The 22,262-nt window shown below is 42.3% G+C and overlaps 1 protein-coding gene across 1 annotated transcript in view; it reads right to left on the bottom strand.

Moving 5' to 3' along the window:
* Positions 1-17,767, bottom strand: part of GRAMD2B (GRAM domain containing 2B) — a 125,209-nt gene extending 107,442 nt beyond the window's left edge. Inside the window, exon 1 of the mRNA XM_042934041.1 lies at positions 17,545-17,767. Within this exon, the coding sequence (XP_042789975.1) occupies positions 17,545-17,669 (125 nt within the window). The 5' untranslated portion in view covers positions 17,670-17,767. The remainder of the gene's footprint in view (positions 1-17,544) is intronic.
* Between the last annotated feature and the right edge of the window lie 4,495 nt (positions 17,768-22,262).

Genomic DNA, 22,262 nt, shown 5'->3' with positions numbered 1-22,262 from the left:
TAGGTTGTTGTCCTTTTTATTACAAGATTTTAGAACCACGGCTGGCCCATATCAAGAATTACCCAATGGTCGTCACTGTGCTCTTAACCATGTATATTTGAAAGGCTGCAAAAGTTACATGAAACTAGGTTTGCTTATGGTTATATAGCCTCTGGAACCATGGAAAAACCTGATAGGTCTATAGTAGGAAGATTTTATTTCTTTTGAATTCAAGAATGAACAATGCTTTTGCTTTTCGGCATCAAAAGAAGGGGCAGAAAATTGGCATCTGCAATGACTGGATGTTTCATCACAATGTGTACTCCTTTTTATTTCTCATGAATTAAGGGCCATGTATAGAATTACAAGGAAATTAACAAAACTCCTTCCCTGTCATTCAGATAGAAGGACTTTAAGAAAAGTGGTTTGATATTTCCGTTAAATATTTACTGTGCTTTATAACATTACCTCAGAACTTCGATATTAATGATCCAATCATTTGGTGTTCACAGGTACAGAGTGCTTTAGGGCTACATTAGAGCACACTTTGTTTTATTACTGTAAACCCAGATATTGTTGAAAGTTCAAAGTCAAATCATCTATTTAGTCCAGTGCTCCTTCAGTCTGACACACAGGCACCTTCCAATAGAGATAAACTTACTAATACTTAACAGAAAGAGCCTTTCTTTTTCTCTTCCTTCTTTCCTTCCTTCCTTCTTTCTTTTTTTTTTTTTTAATTTTTTTTTTAACGTTTATTTATTTTTGAGACAGAGAGAGACAGAGCATGAATGGGGGAGGGGCAGAGAGAGAGGGAGACAGAATCGGAAGCAGGCTCCAGGCTCTGAGCCGTCAGCACAGAGCCTGATGCGGGGCTCGAAGTCACGGACTGCGAGATCGTGACCTGAGTTGAAGTCGGACACTTAACCGACTGAGCCACCCAGGTGCCCCTTCCTTCTTTCTTTTTAAAAAAACTTTTGTTTAAACATTTCAACCTAAAATTTTGCCAGTTTATTCATCATCAGAAGTTAAACTCTTGGTCAGTAATGGCACGACTGTGTTTCCTAATCTGGACAATTTAGCAAATATTAAGAACCTTTTTGAAATAAAAACACATAATCTATACTGCGAAGCATTTAAATGAAGCCGTATCTAATTGAAATGAGGTTGTCTATTTTAGCTATTTCTCGACTAACTTGCAATCGAAAGAAACTGTTAGGGATTACTTCTGTTCCTACTAAGGACACAGGGCTAACAATATGATACAAAGATGAATAACATAGTCTTTTCCAGTAGAAATACGTCAGTTCAGGGGCGCCTGGGTGGCTCAGTCGGTTAAGCGTCCGACTTCGGCTCAGGTCACGATCTTGCGGTCCGTGAGTTCGAGCCCCGCGTCAGGCTCTGGGCTGATGGCTCAGAGCCTGGGGCCTGCTTCCGATTCTGTGTCTCCCTCTCTCTCTGCCCCTCCCCCGTTCATGCTCTGTCTCTCTCTGTCTCAAAAATAAATAAACGTTAAAAAAAAAATTAGAAATATGTCAGTTCAATATGTGATCTAGAGGCAAGATGTTGTCATTAGTGGGAGAGTGACATTGGGTAAAATGAGAAAATTTCAGTCATTAATTACCCAGGTTGATAAAGCAGTTTGTGAGGTGACAGTCTAGGGTAAAAAGTAGTCTCAGGTGTTGTAAACTGCCCTGAGGCGGAGCTTGCATTCGCTAGGTAGGTTTCTCAGCACTTCACAAGCATGGTCACTCATTCACTCCCCACGAACACCTTGTGAGATAGCACCTGTCACTCCCTCTTTGTAACAGGAGCAGACCCTGAAGTGTAGACTTGCCAATCTCTTCATTGAGATGGGACCCTGCTCAGTCTTGCTCAGCACCTGCTGTTCTTAACTACCGTTCGAGGCTACTTCTCTCTCAGCTCAAAGAGGAATTATTATCGGTAGGGCAACTTGGCGAATTTCTGGAATCTCTATTTCCTGAAACCCCCCAAAATGTGGGATGTACTAATCTAGATAAATAAAAGATTCAATAATATTTTTTCTCTCTCTTAGGAAGGAAAATCAAGATATTACCATGTTTATGTTTTAGACTAAAATTAAATTCTACATTCAATATATGTTATATACTCCAGTATATGTGACTCATGGATTATATAATTTATGTAATATGATCATCTGGTATAAATGACAATATGAATGTCATATAATATACATGTGTAGGGGATAAATTTTATTTCCATATTTTCCAGGAATCAGTCATTTTGGAAAAACCCTTTCTTGTATCAATTTGTTGTTAGTGGACAGTATCTCTTTTATTGATAAGAGATACTGTGATAATATTAGAAAATTGTCTTGGTTGAAAAATGTGTGTTAACAACAGCAACTGGGGCAGATTCAGTTTTGTAGGACCTGCAGCTTAGACAATATGGGGGACTTCTTTCAGAAAAAAAATCGAAAATTAGTTGCAGACAAAGAATATTGAATTAGAAGGGGTTCGTTCAGGTGATCGATTCAATTTCAGCTTCATCAGCTTTGTGGTAAATCTACCACATCAGATAGCCACTAAAATAAATTTTATTCATTTATTTTTTATTTTTCTATTTTAAATAAAATAAATGTTGAATACCATAAGACTAAAGTAATCCCTGAAAAGAATTATGCACTTTTTTCCACCAAAAGGAGTTTATAATTTAAAAAATACAGATATGTATATATTTCACCTCATTTCTTTTCTCCCCCCCCTCCCTTTAATTTCTCCATTGTCCGGAAAAATCCTCTCTATGGTAGATTTCTCCATTTTGTGAGATGAGGAAAAAGAGAGGGTCTTTGATTTGTTCCAGGTCACAGAGGCCTATCAGGGCCAGGCCTGGGCTCTTTCCACTTAAACTCTTGGTGTATGAATTTAGAGAGAGAATATTTAAAAAAAAAAATTTTTTTTTTAACGTTTATTTATTTTCGAGACAGAGAGAGACAGAGCATGAATGGGGGGAGGGTCAGAGAGAGAGGCAGACACAGAATCTGAAACAGGTTCCAGGCTCTGAGCTGTCAGCACAGAGCCTAACATGGGGCTCGAACTCACAAGCCCCGAGATCATGACCTGAGCCGAAGCCGGACGCTCAACTGACTGACCCACCCAGGCGCCCCTAGAGAGGTAATATTCTAAGTACAACCATGAAGAAGCTTCTTCTCAGTGTCTGTACTCGTATTTTACTGGTGAAGAAGCTAAGGTTGGAAAAGTTTGCAACAAAGCCAGAACACAAACTCTCAAATTTCTCAGTGAAGAACATATTTCTTGACCACTTGAACTTGGGTTGTTTTCCTAGAGATAATCACATTTTCCCCTTCAGAACAATTGTGATTTTGAAAAAAACAACCGAGCTCCATACTTTCCCCCTCACTTACCTTATTTCCATGTTCTTTTAAGGTCATCATAATTGGGGACTTGGGCCACATGGGAAAAATGCACTAGCCTGACAGCTGCTGGGTTCTTCAGGTTTAGATGTTAGAGTTTTCATGGTGTCCACGTCTTTCCAAATATATTAATAGAAATACTTATTTTTTAGCGTTATGTACTGCCCCCACCCTGCGTTTAGCTTTAAGGCGTTTATAAGTTATAAAAGAATGGATGGGGACAAAGAAACAAATCGAAAAAAAACCCTTAGAGTTTGACACAGGGTTGTGTGGATAATGACTTCCAACTGTGTCGCCATAGTAACATTTCGCCTACTTTGTTACTATAATAGTTAGCGATTCTTGAGTGCTCTTACTTGCCAGCAACAATATATTATCCATACTTAGTGCTCATAATAGTCCTCAGAGGTAGGTGTTATATTTTCCGTGTCACAAATGAGAAAGCTGAGGTTTAGAAAGTTCAGATCGCTGGATTAAGGTGAAATGGCAAATACCAGCATCGTGATCAAATACAGGCCTGCACAATTCTAAGGCTGCTCTCACTGCCTTCAGATTAGAAACATGTGGCAGCTTTGGTGTCATCTAATAGCTCTTGTGGTGACCATCCTCTAAGATGGCCCCAGATGATCCCCCTCTCTTGGTACCCTCACCCTGTGTTGTCCCCTTGCATACTGAATCCACAGGGCTGACCTGTTTAATCAACAGGATATTGCAAAAATGGTGGTGTATTTCAGAAACTGGGTCATAAAAGACGTCGTGTCTTTCACACTCCTCTGTTTTCATGAATCACCTGCTCTGGAGGAAGCCAGCTGCCATGTTGTAAACAGCCCTCTATCCACTTGGAGAGGAACTGAAAGCCTCCTACAGACACCAGTACTAACCAAACAAGTCGCTTGCAAACACACCCCGAAGCCCCAATCCAGCCTTTGGATGACTGCGGCCTTGGTTGATGGCTGATTGCAACACATGGGAGACCCTAAGCTAGCACTACCCAGCTTTTCCCTTCCAGATTCAAAAGCCACAGATACTGCGTAAGATAATAAACATTTATGTTTTTAAGGGGTAACGTTTTGGTGTAACGTGCTGTGAAGCAGTCGGTAACTCATAGAGCCTGTGTTGGCCGTTCTTCCTCAGTTTGGAGTGAGCCTCCTTGTCGATTTCGTGTTCCGGTAAATGAGTGATCTGGAATTGCATTGGCTTTTGCGTGTTGGGTAGCATGGAGTCAGGCAAAGGTCAGTGGGCAGAGCCTGTGTGGTGATGTGATACACAGCCACAAAGGAGAAATGAATGTCTTCTGTTCCCCAAACGTGGCATGTTGAAAGAGTCACTGCTAACTCAAAGTCTACATCAACTGGATACTATCTCCGACAGGAAGAGAAATAGGGATGTTATTATTTCTCTCGGGTGTTTTATTTTGTTTGGATCTTGGGACTGAATTAAGCCTTTGAGTTTCATTTATACTCTTTTTTTTTTTTGTAACTTAAAAAAATTTGTTTATTTATCTTGAGAGAGAGGGCATGAGAGAGCGCACATGCAGGGGAGGGGCAGAGAGAAAGAGAGACAGAGAGAGAGAGAGAGAGACAGAGTGGGGGGAGCCCTAAATCCCAGGCAGGCTCCACCCTGCCAGCACTTAACCTGATGCGGGGCTTGATCCCATGAACCACGAGATCATGACCTGAGCCGAAATCAAGAATCACTTGAATCAGCACTTAACCGACTGAGCCACCCGGGTGTCCCTCATTTTTACTCTTTGAGGAAAGTGTGTCTGAGCTCTGCCTTATTTTCTCTGACTTCCCCTCTCCATCTCTTTGCTCCAGAGACTCAGGGTTCTTTCAGCAATTTGAAATGCATTCTTCTGTTGCACAGAGAATAGCAAATGCTATTTCTTCACTGTTGGGTTCTAGCTGTTTTCTGTGTTGTCTCCTTGCCCCACATTCAGCTCTCATATTTAATTTCTTTTTTTTTTTTTTTAGTTATTATTTTTATTGAGCTATAATTGACACATAACATTGTGAAAGTTGGACCTGTGCAATCCGGTGCTCTGATGCATTTGTATATTGCATTATGATTACTAGAGTAGGGTTAGCTAACACCTTTATCATGACCCACAGTTGCCGTTTCTTTTTTATGTTGCAAACTGCATATCCCCAGGTGCTGCTTTGTGACCTGAAGGCTAGGTTCAGTCCCTTTGCTCCATTTACCTGTGCCCTGTACTCTCCTATGCATGATGCTCAAAATCCTATTTACGTGTGTCTTCCTCTCATGAAAGCAATGTTGGAACATGGACCACCCCTGTTGTATTCACCACTGGATTGCTGGTACCTTATTAGACAATAAACATTTGCTGATTTAATACTGTTGGAGGGAAATGTCATTCCGGGCAGAGAGCAAACAAGTGCAGAGGCAGGAAGGTATGAAAGCGTGTGGCGGGTGAGAGGGATTATTCATTAAATTAAAAATGAATGCCTTATTAAATTCTTTTTTCTCTCATATCTAATTTAATGCAACTTTATAATAATTAGGTTTATTTTTAAACTTAATTCAACATAAAAGTAAGTTAAAATTAAGTTTGCACTGGGGCACCTGGGTGGCATCCAGCTTTGGCTCAGGTCGTGGTCTCTCAGTTCTTGAGTTCGAGCCGTGCGTCGGGCTCTGTGCGGACAGCTCAGAGCCTGGAGCCTGCTTCGGATTCTGTGTCCCCCTCTCTCTCCGCCCCTCTCCCGCTCTCTCTCTCTCTCTCTCTCTCTCTCTTTCTCTCTCTCACAAATAAATAAACATTAAAAACATAAAAATAATTAAGTTTGCGCTTAAATTTATGCAAACAGAAACCTCAGCCATTCTATTGCTCCTTGTAATTTTTTCCTTCTTTTGCCAGTTGCAGGGATGAAACATTTGGGGCCACAGCTGAGGCGAATACCAGTTCAGATCTAATAATAAATCACTGTGGAACACTGAAAGGGTCCAGGACTATGAGTCAGAGGTCTGATGCATCATTTGGCTTGGCCACTAGCTACTCTTCCACACTGAGCCGATGGCTGACTTGTGTGCCCTGACTGTTCTGCTGAGCCTTCGGCCTTCCCGGGGCTAGGTCAGCAGCACCCCAGCAAGGACCAGCCTTGCTTGTTAACTCAGGGGAGCGGTTTATTGTTGTAACACCCACCACCATTTATTCAGCCATGTGACACTAATAGTTGTCTATTTCATGCCAGGAACTGTGCTGAAAGGTTGGTTAGAAACAAGGCAGCAGGATGAGGAAGAAAGACAAAGGTAACAGGAGCCATTCAGTGTGTGGTAAATGCTGTTGTGGAAGACAGCAGAAGATAGAATGTACCATGGAGTCAGCTGCCGGGGGAGGCTTTCTGAAGGTCCAGGTTTGAGGGATGGCACAGAATTTACCCTGCCAGAGTGTTGTGGGCAGGTCAGAAGGTGCAAAGACAGAACTAGTGTCCGTGGCTGGAGTGGGGGCTTCCTGGAGCTGGAGGTGGGACCAGGGAAAGCGGCCAGGTCACACACGAATTTCCCAGTGTCCAGAGGACAAGTGTGTGGGATAAAGGCACACAGCTGAATGACTTCACCATTCCTGCTTCTGGGTTTCTTTCCTTTTCACAGGAGCATGTTTGGAGTCAGGTTTGTTCATGGCATATTGTTCTGCCCCTGTGGGTTTGTTGGCAATAATAAAACAGGTTTCTTTTTCTCCAGGGTAGTCCTGACAGCTATTAGTATTTTTTACACCAGGTAAGGTTTATTCTGTGGCACTTAGCATTTGAAATGTGCAGTCATTTCTAGATGTAAGTTTTGCAACATGGGGATAAGCCATCAACATGCTGTGCGAAATTATAGATTAGAGAGTGAGGGTAATAATGTAATCTTCATAGTGCATGCACATTGCCTGCTTTGTACAGGAGCCTGTGTGTGTGTGTGTGTGTGTGTGTGTGTGTGTGTGTGTGTGCGCGTGTGCCCATCACCAACAGAATTTGGAGCCTCTGGAAGTGGGAGCTGGGTCTTTAGCCATTAATTTACTTCACAAGGCTCCCTTCTCGTTACAGTTTCTCCTACGTGCCAGATGCTAGGGATAGGGAGCAAAGAATGTACTTCCAGCCTCTAAGAGTGCTTGGTGGTGACTAAATATACCATTATCTCTCTATGGATCATCCCTACTGCCTTACAATAACCACGGCTAGCGTTAGAACATTTGCTGTGTGCCAGGCACTTTATGTGTTACCTTGTTTCATATTCCCCACAGTCCTACCATTGTCTCCCTTTTACCATTGAGGAAAGCGAGGCACAGAGAGTTTACTCTGCCAGTGAGTGATGAAACCAGATGCGCACCAGACAGGGCTCCGTATAGCGTGTCCCCTTACAGCGATTACAGAAACAGTGTTCCAGAACTGTTGGTTAAATGAAATTACCCATGACACTTGTTCTTTCACCACTCCCGAAAAGTACCTAGGACCAATACCTTTGTCTTTTTACAAATGAATTGAACGGGAACCAACAGAACCACATAATGGGTCAGTATAGAACTGAGAATCCCAGGGTGGCTCCCTTAAACTTGTTCTTTCAAAGCGAGTCGCATGCCTACTTCTGAAACCGGTGTCCCTTCTGAGGTCATCAAAGTCCCCCTGGGTGGGCTGAAGAAACTGAATTCAATGACCCCTGGTGATGGATTTGATTTTCTGAAATAGCCCAAATAATTTGAAGTCACGCCAGGCAAACAAATTGATCGGTGAACTTGGATAATGCCATTTGGCCACCTATCTGGCTGTGCATTCACTACCTGAACTAATGTCATTAGCTTAATTTTGCCATGCAGCCACAACAGAAAACCTTTTTTCCTTTTTCTGTTCCTTGCTTTCATATCTAAGCAATGTAGACAGTAATGACCGTACTCCATCAATCATAGCGAAAAGCCACTAAGGTTTGTAAAGTCACATCTGTAAAAAGCTCCCATGAGTAAAAGCCACTGTGCAAATAGAAGAGGTTATTAGTACTGCTCTTGGCTCTAGACAGGTACTCATTCATCCTTCATGTACTTCTCAGCAGGGCTGGACAACTTGCCCTCCTGTAACTCCACAAAGTGACCCATGGAGGCAACTCTTAGAACTTGTAGCTCAGGTATGCTTGCCCAGCATTACCTTAGACAAGGAGGGGAGAAGGAGAGAGAGATGAAGGCATGTAAGTGAAGCTGATTGATTTTTTTTTTAAGTCTGTTATGGGGCGCCTGGGTGGGTCCATCAGTTAAGCATCCGACTTCGGCTCAGGTCATGATCTCACGGTTCATGGGTTCCAGCCCCGCGTCTGGCTCTGTGCTGACAGCTCAGAGCCTGGAGCCTGCTTCGGATTCTGTGTCTCCTCTTTCTGCCCCTCCCCCGCTCATGCTCTGTCTCTCAAAAATAAATATTAAAAAATAAAATAACTTTAAAAAGACAATAGCTTTTTTTTTTTTTTTTTTTTTTTTTTAGTATTACCTTGGGTTTTTGCCCCATAAACACAGAAATTCTCATAAGTCATGCAATTACCACAAGGAAAGAAAAAAGAAAGTTTGGTGTACTTTTATAATGATATCAGCTGCATTATGGAGGTTACAGTCCTAACAGGAGAGAACTTGTGTTTGTCATTGGCATTGATGAGATCAATGCCAATGAGATCAACCACTTACAATTTACACATGTGATTACTAGAAGAGTTTGCCAGAGACTACCTTCTGGTTCTGTACATTTCCAGCCTTGTTTTTCTTCCACTGCCTTCATATTGCTGATAAATGGTACCTGGAGGACATATTCATCTCATGATGCCATCTCTGGCCTTTAGTGGGTAGTGGAATGTTCTGGAGAGTCAGGTTGGCTAACAGCAACTCATGTACACAGGCAACTCACATAGACCAATTCCACTAATCCCAAAGTCACCGTATCTCCAAACAACTTCCCCTTAGCTCATAATGCCAAAAATGCCCTTGCCCACCCGACTGGAGGGCAAGTGTGACAGAGAGAAAATTGGAGTGAAGAGAGAGAGAGTCATAATTGTAGTTAAGAGATTGTCTGAGAAGTTTACAGAAATGTAGGACTAGGTGCAGAGCTTGCTGTAGACACTCCCAGGGCCTTGGGAGAGGCCTGTGTGAGTGAGTGAAGATTAAGCTTCACTGGCTTTATAATAAATACATTCCTCCTGACCATCTATTCTGGTATGTGGCCAATATAGCATATGGTGCCAACAAATAAGAAAGACTGCTACTCCTGAGGGGCGGAAGCAGGAAGTCTCCCCAGATGTTATTCTACACCCTTCCGGAAGTGCATCAGGCAAGATGTGTGTGAATTTTTGAGGCAGTCACGTGGGTTTCCAGCACGTTCAACACCTGAGGCCAGGATAGAACATGTGTTTTGAGAGAACATTGGGTGCCTGGTATGAGGGGACTGTGGGGAAGTGTCTGGCAAAGCTTGGAAACGAGACTGCAGGTCCTTTCTCCCCTGGCTAGGGTAGCTGTGGGGGGAGTTCTGTTTTCTCCTGCAGGGAAAATTCTAAACCTGCTCCCAGAGAGGACTGTTCCTGTGTCCTTTATTACCTCCTTGCTCCAACTTCTATAGCCCCATTCATCCTGATGTATTCCATCATTTCTCTGCCTTCTGGCAACCCGCCCTTCACTCTCCTCTGAGGCTCAGCCGAGTTCACAGGTCCTGCCTGTGAACCTTCCCCACTAAGAACACTCCATTCACTGAAATACTTACTCCACACTTAGGACACTGCTACTACTGTATCCCCTTAACACAGTCCTGCTTTCTTTGACTGTTATCTCCTCATCCCTGTTCCTGGACAAGGAAGCCCATTTCCCAGAACTCTACTCCCTCCAGGTTCTAAATATAACCCTTTATGTCTACAACGCCAGCAAGCAGGAGCTGAGACAATGGGCTCATCTGGTGAAAATGGGTCATAATATGCCATGTACAGTGTTCTTCTTCTTTAGGTACCAAAAGTGCTCTTGTTCTTTCCCTAATAGCAGGAGGAGTGGGCGTCGCTAAGAAAAATCAAGACTGGTGGGAAGGGAGAGAAGAAGGGCCAATACTTCCTCTGCTACTTACTGGTGGCAGCTGGGACAGTAGGCAGAATACAAACAGAACCATTGGAGCCACTAGGTGGAGACATGATGCATATGACTCCAGGGCTACCTTGGACCTGACAGGGTTGTTGACTGCAACCTGGAGTAGTCCCCAAAGCAGAACACAGAAAGAGTCTGAGGTCCCACGGTGGTCCCACATTCCAGCTTAGTGCTGCCTCATCGTTTTGGATCTTGTTTGTTTGTTTGTTTGTTTGTTTTTAATCTGTCTTCTCAGGCAAAGAGAGCAAAAGGAAAAATAAATAGGCGCCCCTGGGTGGCTCAGTTGGTTAAGTGTCCAACTCTTGAATTCTGCTCAGTTTGTGACCTGATGGTTCATGAGTTTGAACCCCGTGTCGAGCTCTGTGCTGACAGTGCGGAGTCTGCCTGAGCTTCTCTCTCCCTATTTCTCTGTTTCTGTGCCCCTCCTCAGCTTTTTCTCTCTCTCTCTCAAAATAAACAAACTTAAAAAAATGGGATTATATCATACTAAAAAGCGTTTCACACAGCAAAGGAAACCAACAAAATGAGAAGGCAATCTATTGAATAGAAAGTATTCACAAATGATATATCTGATAAGGGTTTAAAATCCAACATACATAAAGAACTCATATAACTCAATAGCAGAAAAACACACAACCCCATTAAAAAATGGGCAGAGGGCCTGAATAAACATTTTTCCAAAGAATATGTACAGATGGCCGACAGACACTTGAAAAGATGTTCAACATCACTGATCGTCAGGGAATTGTAAATCAAAACCACAATGAAATATCACCTCATGTCTGTTAGAATGGCTAGTATCGAAAAGACAAGAAATAACAAGTGTTATTGAGGATGCAGAAAAAAGGGAACTCTCATGCACTGTTGGTGGGAATGTAAACTGCTGCAGCCACTATGGAAAACAATATGGAGTTTCCTCAAAAAATTAAAAATGGAACTACTGGAGGATGCAGCAATTTCACTTCTACATATTTATCCAAAGAAGACAGAAACACTATTTGAAAAGGTGTACACATGTCTCTTTTCATTGCAGCATTATTTACAGTAGTCAAGATATGGAAGCAGCCTCAATGTCCATCAATAGATGAATGGATAAAGAAGATATCGCGCACGGACACATACACACACACAGTGGAGTATTAGCCATTCAAAATTGAAATATTGCCATTTGTGGCAATATGGATAGGCTAGAGGGTATTATGCTAAGTGAATTAATTCTGACAGAGAAAGACAAATACCATATGATTTTGCTTATGTGTGCATTCTAAAAAACAAAACAAAGAAAACAAAGCAGACTTATGAGATCAGAGAACAAACTGAGAGTTACCAGAGGGGAGGGAAGTGGGAGAATGGATGAAATAGGTAAAAAGCAGTAAGAGGTACAGACTTCCAGTTACAAAATAAATAAGATATGCATGGGGATGTAATGTACAGCACAGGGAATATAGTCAGTCATCTTGTAACAACTTTGTACGGTGACAGGTGGTAACTAGACTTATTAAGGTGACCATTTCATAATGTATATAAATGGCACTACATTGTATATCTGAAACTAATACAATACTGTATGTCAGTTATTCTTCATTAACAATAAATAAATAAATAACCTTTTCTCAGGAAAAAAAAGAGGAGGTTAGAGTAATTCATGTTTTTCAAGGTTGCCCAATGTTCTGTATATTTGGGGAAATGATGTTAAAGATTTTCAAACAAGGATCATCTCAGTGGAGGCCAGGAAAGTATTCAATAGTTTCAATGACATCTTGGAACATTGGAAGGGACCTTTTTTTTTTTAAATTTTTTTTATAGTGTTTATTTATTTATTTTTTTGAGAGAGACAGTGTATGAGTGGGGAGGGGCAGAGAGAGAGGAAGACACAGAATTTGAAGCAGGCTCCAGGCTCCGAGCCGTCAGCACAGAGCCTGACGTGGGCCTTGAACTCATGAGCCGTGAGATCATGACCTAAACTGAAGTCAGATGCTTAACCGAGTAAGTCCCCCCTTTTTGTTTAATTAAAAAAAAATTTTTTTTTGGGGGGGGTAGACCTTTTTTAACCTGAGAGAAAAGGACTGATAAAACCTGAAATGTTAAAAGCATTCCATTTAAAATAGGAAACAAAACAAGAATGTCTGGAATTACTACTCACTCTCAACATTATCATGGAGTTCATTGCTTGTGTGATAAAATAAAGGTTTAGAAGGAGTAAAGAATGGAATCGTGAAAACAAATTTTTTTATTATTTCAAATAATGTTATTGTCTATAAAGAAAATGTCTTAGATTTTACAGATTGATTATTAAAATTAATAAGATTTAGCAAGAAAGTTGAATATAAGATAAACTCAGAAATTTAGTTACATTTCTTTGTAACATCATCAAAAGAAAGTGCAATTAAAAATGTATTTCCAGGGGTGCCTGGGTGGCTCAGTGGGTTAAGTAACCGACTTCGGCTCAGGTCATGATCTCACGGTTTGAGCCCCTTGTTTAGCTGTTTACTGACAGCTCAGAGCCTGGAGCCTCTTCGGATTCTGTGTCTCCCTCTCTCTCTGCCTCTCCCCCGCTCGTGCTCTGTCTCTCAGAAATAAATAAACATTAACAATTATATATATATATATATATATATATATATATATATATACACACACACACACACACATCTTTCCAATAGCAACAGAGGTGTAAAGTACCTAAGAATAAATCTAACAACATATAAGGTCTTTGTGTAGAATATTCTAAAACTTTATCAAAGGATATTAAAGAAGTCCTAAATAAATGGAGGGACAAACCACGTGCATGAATAGGTATACTCAACACCCTAAAATGAGCAGTAGGCTTAAAGCAATTTCATCAAATCGAGTAATAGACTTAATGCAATTTCAATTAAAAATAAATCTTCATTTGATAAACTGATTCTAAAATGTAAATGAAAACGCAAAAGGGTCAAGAGTAGCCTATCACTTCTGAACTATGTAAGGATTCTTGTCTCATTAGACAACAAAACTTTTAATTATAAAGTCATAGTAATTAAAACAACAATGTATGACAGAAAGAAGAAAGAAAACACACTTTCAGCAGAAAATATGTAAGAACATTCTAATGACCCCAGGGTAGAGAGGGATTTCTTACATAAGTCATGAGAAGTGCAAATCATTAAGAAAATAATGCGTTGAGGGGCGCCTGGGTGGCTCAGTCGGTTAAGCGTCCGACTTCGCTCAGGTCATGATCTCACGGTCCGTGAGTTTGAGCCCCGCGTCAGGCTCTGTGCTGACAGCTCAGAGCCTGGAGCCTGCTTCAGATTCTGTGTCTCCCTCTCTGTCTGACCCTCCCCTGTTCATGCTCTGTCTCTCTCTGTCTCAAAAATAAATAAACATTAAAAAAAAAAGAAAAAAAAAAAAGAAAATAATGCGTTGATAAATTAGAAACAAGAATGTGGATATGGTATAGAATGTGAAGAGACAGGTCATATCCTGGAATAAAATATTTACACCACATATAATTGACCAAAAAATCTAGTATCTGAAGTGTTTTTAAAACTATCTAAAAATAAGAGGCGCTTGGGTGGCCCAGTTGGTTGACTTTTGACTCAGGTCATGATCTCAGGTCATGACCTCGCTGTGAGAGCGAGCCCTGTTGTCAGGTACCACACTGAGCGTGGAGCCTGCTTGGGATTCTCTCTCCTTCTCTGCCCCTCTCCTGCTCATGCGCATGTGGGTGCACACACATTCTCTTTCTCTCAAAATAAATAAACATTAAAAAATATCTGAAAAAAAAAAAAAAAGAAAGAAAAAGGCAGTAACCCATCTTCCCCTGCCTCCTGACCCAAAGGGTCAGGGAAATGAACATGAAAACCTCATTGAGATGGCATTTCACAGCTTCCATATTGGAAAAAACTTAAAAGCCAGGCAATGCCAATGTTGTGGAGGCAGCAGAATAGCTGTGGGTGAGAGCGTAAATGACACCAGCTTGGAACACAGGTTGACATCATGAGCAGGGTTAGTCGTGCCTGTAATCTGTGACCCAGCAATTCCTCTGCTGGATCCATACTTTACAGACACTCTTACACAAGCACATGGCAAGGCATGGGCAGGATGCAGTATTTCTTGACACAGCAAAAAACTGGAAAGCACCCAGAGACGGGCCAGAATGCCCTTCTAAAGGGAACAACACATCGTGATACTCCCATGTTCTAAACCTCCCATTGGTTTCCCACTGCAGTTAAAATAGAATTCTAAACCCCTACATCCAATGCTTCTCCCTCCGATTTCATCGGATGCCACTGTCCCCTGGTTCCTCAAGACATAAGATCCTCCCCACCTCAGGGCAACGTGTTCCTTCTCAGTCATTCCATGGTTGGCTCTTTTTTCATCCTCTTGGACAGCTGAATTATCACTTCCTTGAAGAGTCCTTTATTTCCCACCCCATCTAAGTTAGTTTTCCCTATTTTATTCTCTATATCAGCCCTGTAATTGTTTCCTATGATAATATATGTTAATACAAGAATTATGTATGCATGTGTGGATGCATTCATGCGTTCATAATTTTTTATCCTCTTTGACATTAAACTAATAACCTTTATGAGGGCAGAGACTAGGTCTGTCTTGCTCATGACTGTATCCACTGTGCATTCCACATAGCCTAGTGTATGATAGTCACACACTAAATCTTTGTTGAATGATTGAATAAGAAAACTGCATAAATTGTATCTGTGCCTACTTGAAGCAGTATGTTGATCGCAGAATACCTTTTAGCTCTAGATCATGGAAAGGGTAATGGGATCCCACATCAGCCACATAGATTCTTAGTATTTAGTTAGAAGTTAAAGGGAAGTGTTAACCTGTTTTTGTTTTTGTTTTTTACCTGAAATAATTGACCAATGTGCTTCCATGAATTATTTTGAATGATTTAATATATAATACATTAAGTAGATTTTTCACCTAGACTGAAAGTCCTTCATTGCCCAAACTGTTTGGAGATACGTGTAATGTTTTTAGATTGGTTCCGATACACATTAAAAAAAAAATGCTTCTAGCTACTAATATAGACGTTTGATGTTGACTATTCTTTAAAAAAAAATTTTTTTTAAACATTTATTTGTTTTTGAGAGACAGATCATGAGCCAGGGAGGGGCAGAGAGAGAGGGAGACACAGAATCCGAAGCAGGTTCCAGGCTCTGAGCTGTCAGTGCAGAGTCCGTGGGCACCTCAGACCCATGAACCATGAGATCATGACCTGAGCCAAGGTTGGATGCTTAACTGACTGAGTCACCCAGGCGTCCCTGATGTTGAATATTCTGATATGCAGGTAAAATAGGCCTGGGCTGTTTTTGAAAGGGGCTTGAATTTAGGTTGATGCAGGTTTTTATTTTTATCCTATTTATTTATACTTATTTAAATAATATATGCATATTATTTAAATTATATTTTTTGTATTTTTTGCATTTAAAAAATTTATTTATGTACTTTAATTTCATTTTGCCTGATTAGACCTTGAACTCCTAGAAGCGTCTGCATTACAGCCTACACAAGAGATGGATGAAGCAGACAAAATGATTCGAGAAACATTTCAAATGTGGAAGTAATACAAAGTAATACAAAGATTTGACATGCTCAGTCATAGGAGTTGTATTCATGCTCAGACAATTCACGTCAGATAGATGGATGTTAATGATGGATGGAAAAATTAAGTTAACTTAAAATAGGTGCATCATGCAACATTTTGCGTAAATTCAGGCTCTTTGTCCCTAAAACTTCTTTAAAAAATGTCTTCACTTGTTTCTGTAACCCGACATTCTGATACACAAACACCATTAAATGAAGTGGGATTTCTTGGTTTCTGTTTAATTTTTAAAAGCTATAATTTTGAGCACTTTTTCTTTTTTAGAGAGAGAGAGGGAGGGTGCAAGTGAGTGAGGGGCAGAGAGAGAGAGAAGTGGGCTCACCAGATGTGGGACTTGAACTCACGAACAGTGAGATCATGAACTGAGCTGAAGTCAGATGCTTAATGACTGAGCCACCCAGGCGCCCTGAGCACTTTTTTGTATAAATGATTTAAAATGATTAAAAAACAAAACAAACGACCACCTTTCTGGCTGTGGTGCTGTGTAAAAAGTCAGCTTCCTGTTTGGAGGTCACTTCTCTGACTTCCCTTGACAGGCTTAATGGAAGTAACATGAAAGTTGGGTAAGAAACTTTTTCTTGTAATTGATTTCCACTTGCATTTGATTTCTTATATCAAATTATATCTCTAGGAACTTATAAAGTGTAAGTTCCTAGAGAATTATTATGAGACCAAAATGAATAAAGAGTTAGCGACACAAATTTTCATTAAAAATATGTAATTATTAAGGGCGCCTGGGTGGCTCGGTCCGTTAAGCGTCTGACTCTTGGTTTGATCTCGCAATTTGTGAGTTCAGCCCCGCATCCGGCTGTGTCTTGACATCAGGAGCCTACCTGGGAATCTCTCTCTTTCTCCCTGCCCCTCCCCTGTGCATGCACGCACGCATGCTCTCTCTTTGAAAATAAATAAATAAACATTTAAAAAAATGTAATTATCAGAGTGATGTTAATATAGGCATTAATATTTATAGCTAAAAAGAGCATGTTCTGAATCAGGCCAAAGCAGCTATAAATCACTATATGGTAAGTAGTTGAACCACACCCCACAGCTAATACTGTTTCGATAATTAATTTAGAAAGCCCCTGCATTTACTTTTTTGATATTAACACAGTAATTCTGACACCAAAGTAAGGTTTTGGGCTCAACTATTTGGGCTTCAGTTCCTATGAACCTGAAAGTGATCAGGAATTAAAGAATGGCAGAGCTGGCTAGTCATCTAGTACTAAAAAAGTCCTAAAGAAGGCACTAACGATTATTTTCCCTTAATAATGGTCATAGCTCTATTTGCTCAGCAAGTCACATTCTTTGCTGTGTACCCCCTTCCAGTCCACTGGCCCAGATGCCTTGGCTTGTGCCTTGTCCTTCCCCTTGGCAGAGGATGAGGAAGGAGCTCTCCCCAGAACACCTGTCAGGTGGCTGAGGCCACCAAGGTGACACGCGAGATGTACCCACCTGAGAAGCACAGAGCTGGGGCAGTCTGTGGCGCTGTGTGGGGCCTCGGTGCCTGCCTTTCTTGGGCTGCCCGGAATGTCAAACCGGAACACCGTGTCACTGGAAGACAGCCTTTTCTTCACCATTGCGCCCGTGCCGATCGGCAGGTCAGGAAATAAGCTCAAAGGCTCATTTCTGAATCCCCCACCTCCGATGATGTGAAAATCCCTGCGTTTGGCTTTGCTCCGTTCCCCCAGTGCAGGAAACTCTTCACGTGACGCCTAATCTGGCTGAGGCTATTTTTTTTTTTTTTGAAGTCGGTTAATGAGTAACGTGGAAGTATGACACAGAGTGGTTTTCATCCTGCCCACATTTGCTCTGAAGGGAAAAATAAACGTGTTTGGGAAATTCAGCTTTCGGTTTACTAATATGAACACCACACAACTCTGTGGGTTTAGGCAGCAAAGTGTCCGGGAAAGTGAACACATAAAAAGTGGGGTGCAGAAACTGTCAGCAGTATCTCCTGGGCCTGACCCCTGGGGTGGAGAATGTGGACGTGCTTTATGCCTTCACGCGTGCAGGAGATAACCAGCCCACCAGCACGCCACAGCCCACACTGTGGGCAAGTTTGGCAAGACTCGCAAGAGCTCGGGGGCTGTGCTTCATGGTCCTTGGGACCTGAAGGGTTCTGGGATTCCTTTTTTTTCTAATGTTTATTTATTTTTGACAGAGAGAGCATGAGCAGGGGAGGGGCAGAGAGAGGGAGACACAGAATCTGAAGCAGGCTCCAGGCTCTGAGCTGTCAGCACAGAGCCCGACGTGGGCTCGAACCCACAGACCGCGAGATCATGAGCTGAGCTGAAGTCAGACGCCCAACCAACTGAGCCACCCAGACGCTCCAAGAGTTCTGGAATTCTTATGGAAGGGGAAACGTACAAAGAGAAGCTCAGGATTCAGGCTGTGTATTTTGCTGGGTTACGGGCAGCCATGACCTCTTTCACTGCCACCCCCACCACCACCAGAAAGACAAACAAATAATCCGTAGGAGGTGAGGGTTCCAGTTCCATCTGTGTTGCTTTCTGGCTGTGTAACCTCCGGTTATCTCCAGCCTGCTGAGCGTGGTGTCTGCTATGCCTGTCTCACAGTACTCGGGTACCTGGGATGGCTCAGTCAGTTGAGCGTCCAACTTCAGCCCAGGTCGCGATCTTGTGAGTTCGAGCCCTGCATCGGGCTCTGAGCTGACAGCACAGAGCCTGCTTGGGATCCTCTGTCTCCCCCTCCCCGCCCCTCCACCCCCGCTCACATTCCCTCTCTCAAAAAATAAATAAAACATTAAAAAAAAAAAAAAAAAAGGGAATGAAATCTAGGAGAAAATGCTGTGGAAATTTGCCATACTGCTATGTGTTATTGTTATTTAGAACCCATTTAATCAGGAAGTTCAGCAGGTGAGTTTCTTTATGTGACGTTATTCACTCACTCAGTGTTCACGCACAAGGAAAACATCTGTGTCCCACCACCCATGTTCCTAGCAGCAGTGAAGGATTTGGTCCAGAGTGGCCACACGTACTGGCATTGGCGAATGGTGGTTTGAGTGAGTCACAGACTGTGGAAGAGAGCAAAGTTTCCCCAGGAGATCAAATCTTTAGCCTTGGCCTCGTTAGCCCTTTTCTCTAACCAGCTGGTCACCAGCCAGGGACAGGTTTGTGCTGCTCTGTGTGCAGCACTGACTCTAAGTACACTTTTGAAATTAAAGAAAGTATGTCTTTTGCTGGGATTTTAGTGGTTCCTAATAGGGTGACCAACTTATCCCAGTTTGTCCAGGAGTTTCTGGTTTCAGCCCTGAAGGCCTTTCTGTGTCCGCTCAGTGTGGGGCAAACCGCTACAGCTGGTCATGCTGGTTCGTTCTTTCTTTTTTAAATTTTTTTTTTTTAACATTTGTTTATTTTTGAGAGACTGAGACAGAGCATGAGTGGGAGAGGAGCAGAGAGAGAAGGGGGACACAGAACCTGAAGCAGGCTCCAGGCTCTGAGCTGTCAGCACAGAGCCAGACGCAGGGCTTGAACTCATGGACGGCGAGATCATGACCTGAGCCAAAGTCGAATGCTTAAGCCACTGAGCCACCCAGGCGCCACACCCCCCCCCTCCCCACTTTTTAAAAAATTTTATTTATTTATTATTTTGAGAGAGAAAGAGAGAGAGTGTGCAAGTAGTGAAGGGGCAGAGAGAGAGGGAGAGAATGAGAATCCCAAGTAGGCTCTGTACTTTCAGCGTGGAGCCCAGTGCAGGGCTTGAACTCCCGGACCGGACCGCCAGACAAGACCATGACCTGAGTCAAGTCAAACACTCACCTGACTGAGCCACCCATGCTTCCCTGCTCACACTGGTTCCTAGCGCCTTCTGGCTGCAATTCCGATGGTGCGCTTCGCCCAGCTTTTCTTTGTCCTCTTTGATAGTGCGATATCTGTATTTCTCCTTTCCCCCTTATCTCTATGCTAATGTTGGAAAGACATCAGATAAACTAAGTTTTACTAAGGTGTTGGATTAAATAAACCAATATCATACTTCATATAAGAGCAACAACCTGCGAGCCAGTTTCTGCTCCTTGTAAACAAAAAAGTCTAAACGGCACATGTATTAGTAGCTAATGCAACAGACTTTGTTACTGTCTCCCAGGCACGGTTGGATTTTAGCTGGGGCATTGCTTAACTTAGGAGAGGATGTCTCTAAAGGAGGAAATTCCAGTGTCACCAGGCAGTCTTTGGACATATTTTTCAGTAGAGAAGCTACTGACTCCTCAACAAAGTTTTATTAGCAAAATTCCCTGCTAGCCACAGTGCATGATACAAAAAATTTTTTAAACATGGGTCCTTCTCCAATCATGAAGCTAGGAAGAGACACTGTACATAACTGAAAAGTTAACTAACAATACAGGAGGAAGGAAGGCAGTAAATCAGACTATTACTTCTCCCATCTGTGGACTACCTAATATCTTTTGAGTCTATGTAGCATCTCTGCTAGGTAATTTTAAAATAACAGCTCAGTCAATCCTTGCCCAAACCACATTTTTACAGACGATGAAACTTTATCTTAAAAACGGTTAAGCAACTTGGCCATAATTAAGTGGCCATAAGAATGCGGCCCTGCTGCAATTCATTCGTTCATTCAACAAGTGTTTATTAAGCATATAAAAGGAGGAGAGATTATTTATTTACGTTTAAGAGGAGGCAAGATCTTTGAATCTGGGAAGATTTATTTTATTTTTTTATTTTTAACGTTTATTTATTTTTGAGACAGAGAGAGACACAGCATGAACAGGGGAGGGGCAGAGAGAGAGGGGAACACAGAATCGGAAGCAGGCTCCAGGCTCTGAGCCATCAGCCCGGAACCCGACGCGGGGCTCGAACTCGCGGAGCGCAAGATCGTGACCTGAGTTGAAGTCGGACGCTTAACCGACTGAGCCACCCAGGCGCCCCGAATCTGGGAAGATTTAGAAAAGCCTACAGGGACAGGTGGAGTGTGAGTTAAACTCTGAGGGATGAGGAGAGATTGGAAAGGCAGAAGGGGAAGGGAGGGGAGTTCATGACCAAATAATTAGACTCTGACCAGGTGTGTGTGTGAGTGGAGACTGGTGAGGAAGGTAATCGTTTCGAACACTTACGTGGAGGCTGAGTGATGAAGGACCCCGAACGCCAGTGGCTAGTTCAAGCTTTATCTCGTAGGTAGTAGGAATACAAAGTTGCAAACTGAATTTGAAGGCCATGGACATGATACTTTGAAAGCAGAAAATGACCTCAAGCGTCTTGGTGATACAATTACTTCATTCAGGCAGCAGCTATCAGTCTTAGGGAAGCAACTCTGAAGTGGTTGAAACCGTATTGACTGAGCTCTTATGTAAGATGCGAATTCTTTTCTTATCAGAAGAAATTGTGTCAAAGATGAGGTTTGCTGAAAGTGGAGAGCAGGGGTCACATACTCAAGTACCGTCAAGAGCCTGGAAAGCAAGTAAAATTGTGAGGTGGGGCTAGAAGCCAGCAGAAAGTGGTAGAAAAGGGCAGTGTGTATGTTCTCCCTAGAGACCTGCAAGTTTTTTTTTTTTGTTTTTTTTTAGTGTGTATTTTTTGGGGCACCTGGGTGACTCAGTTAAGCATCTGACTTCGGCTCCGGTCGTAATCTTGTGGTCTGTCAGTTCGAGCCCTGTGTTGGGGTCTGTGCTGACAGCTCAGAGCCTGGAGCCTGCCTGCTTCAGACTCTGTGTCTCCCTCTCGCTCTGCCCCTCGCCCGCTCGTGCTCTGTCTCTCTCAAAAAATAAACAAAAATTTAAAAAATGTTTATTTTTTGAGAGAGAGCGAGAGAGAGAGCATGAGCAAGCATGGGTGGGGGAGAGGCAGAGAGAGGACAGAGGACTGAAGTAGGCTCTGATCTGATAGCAGTGAGCCTGACGTAGGGCTTAACCTCAACGAACCGTGAGATCTTGAGTTGAGCTGAGGTCATATGCTCACCTAGGCACACTTGTTTTGTTTTGTTTTTAGTCCTGGTATAGTTTACACACAGTGCTGTGTTACTTTCACGTGTACAGTATAGCAATTCAACAGGTCTATACATTACTCAGTACTCATCACTATAAATGTATTTTTTTTTTTTTTTAGTTTTTTTAACGTTTATTCATTTTTGAGAGACAGAGTGCGAGTGGGGGAGAGGCAGAGACAGAGAGGGAGACACAGAATCTGAAGCAGGCTCCA

Source organism: Panthera leo, chromosome A1 (genome assembly GCF_018350215.1).
Source record: "Panthera leo isolate Ple1 chromosome A1, P.leo_Ple1_pat1.1, whole genome shotgun sequence".
Taxonomy (NCBI): Eukaryota; Metazoa; Chordata; class Mammalia; order Carnivora; family Felidae; genus Panthera; species Panthera leo.
The sequence above is the reverse complement of the archived record's forward strand: the minus strand, read 5'-3'. Positions and strand labels throughout refer to the sequence as shown.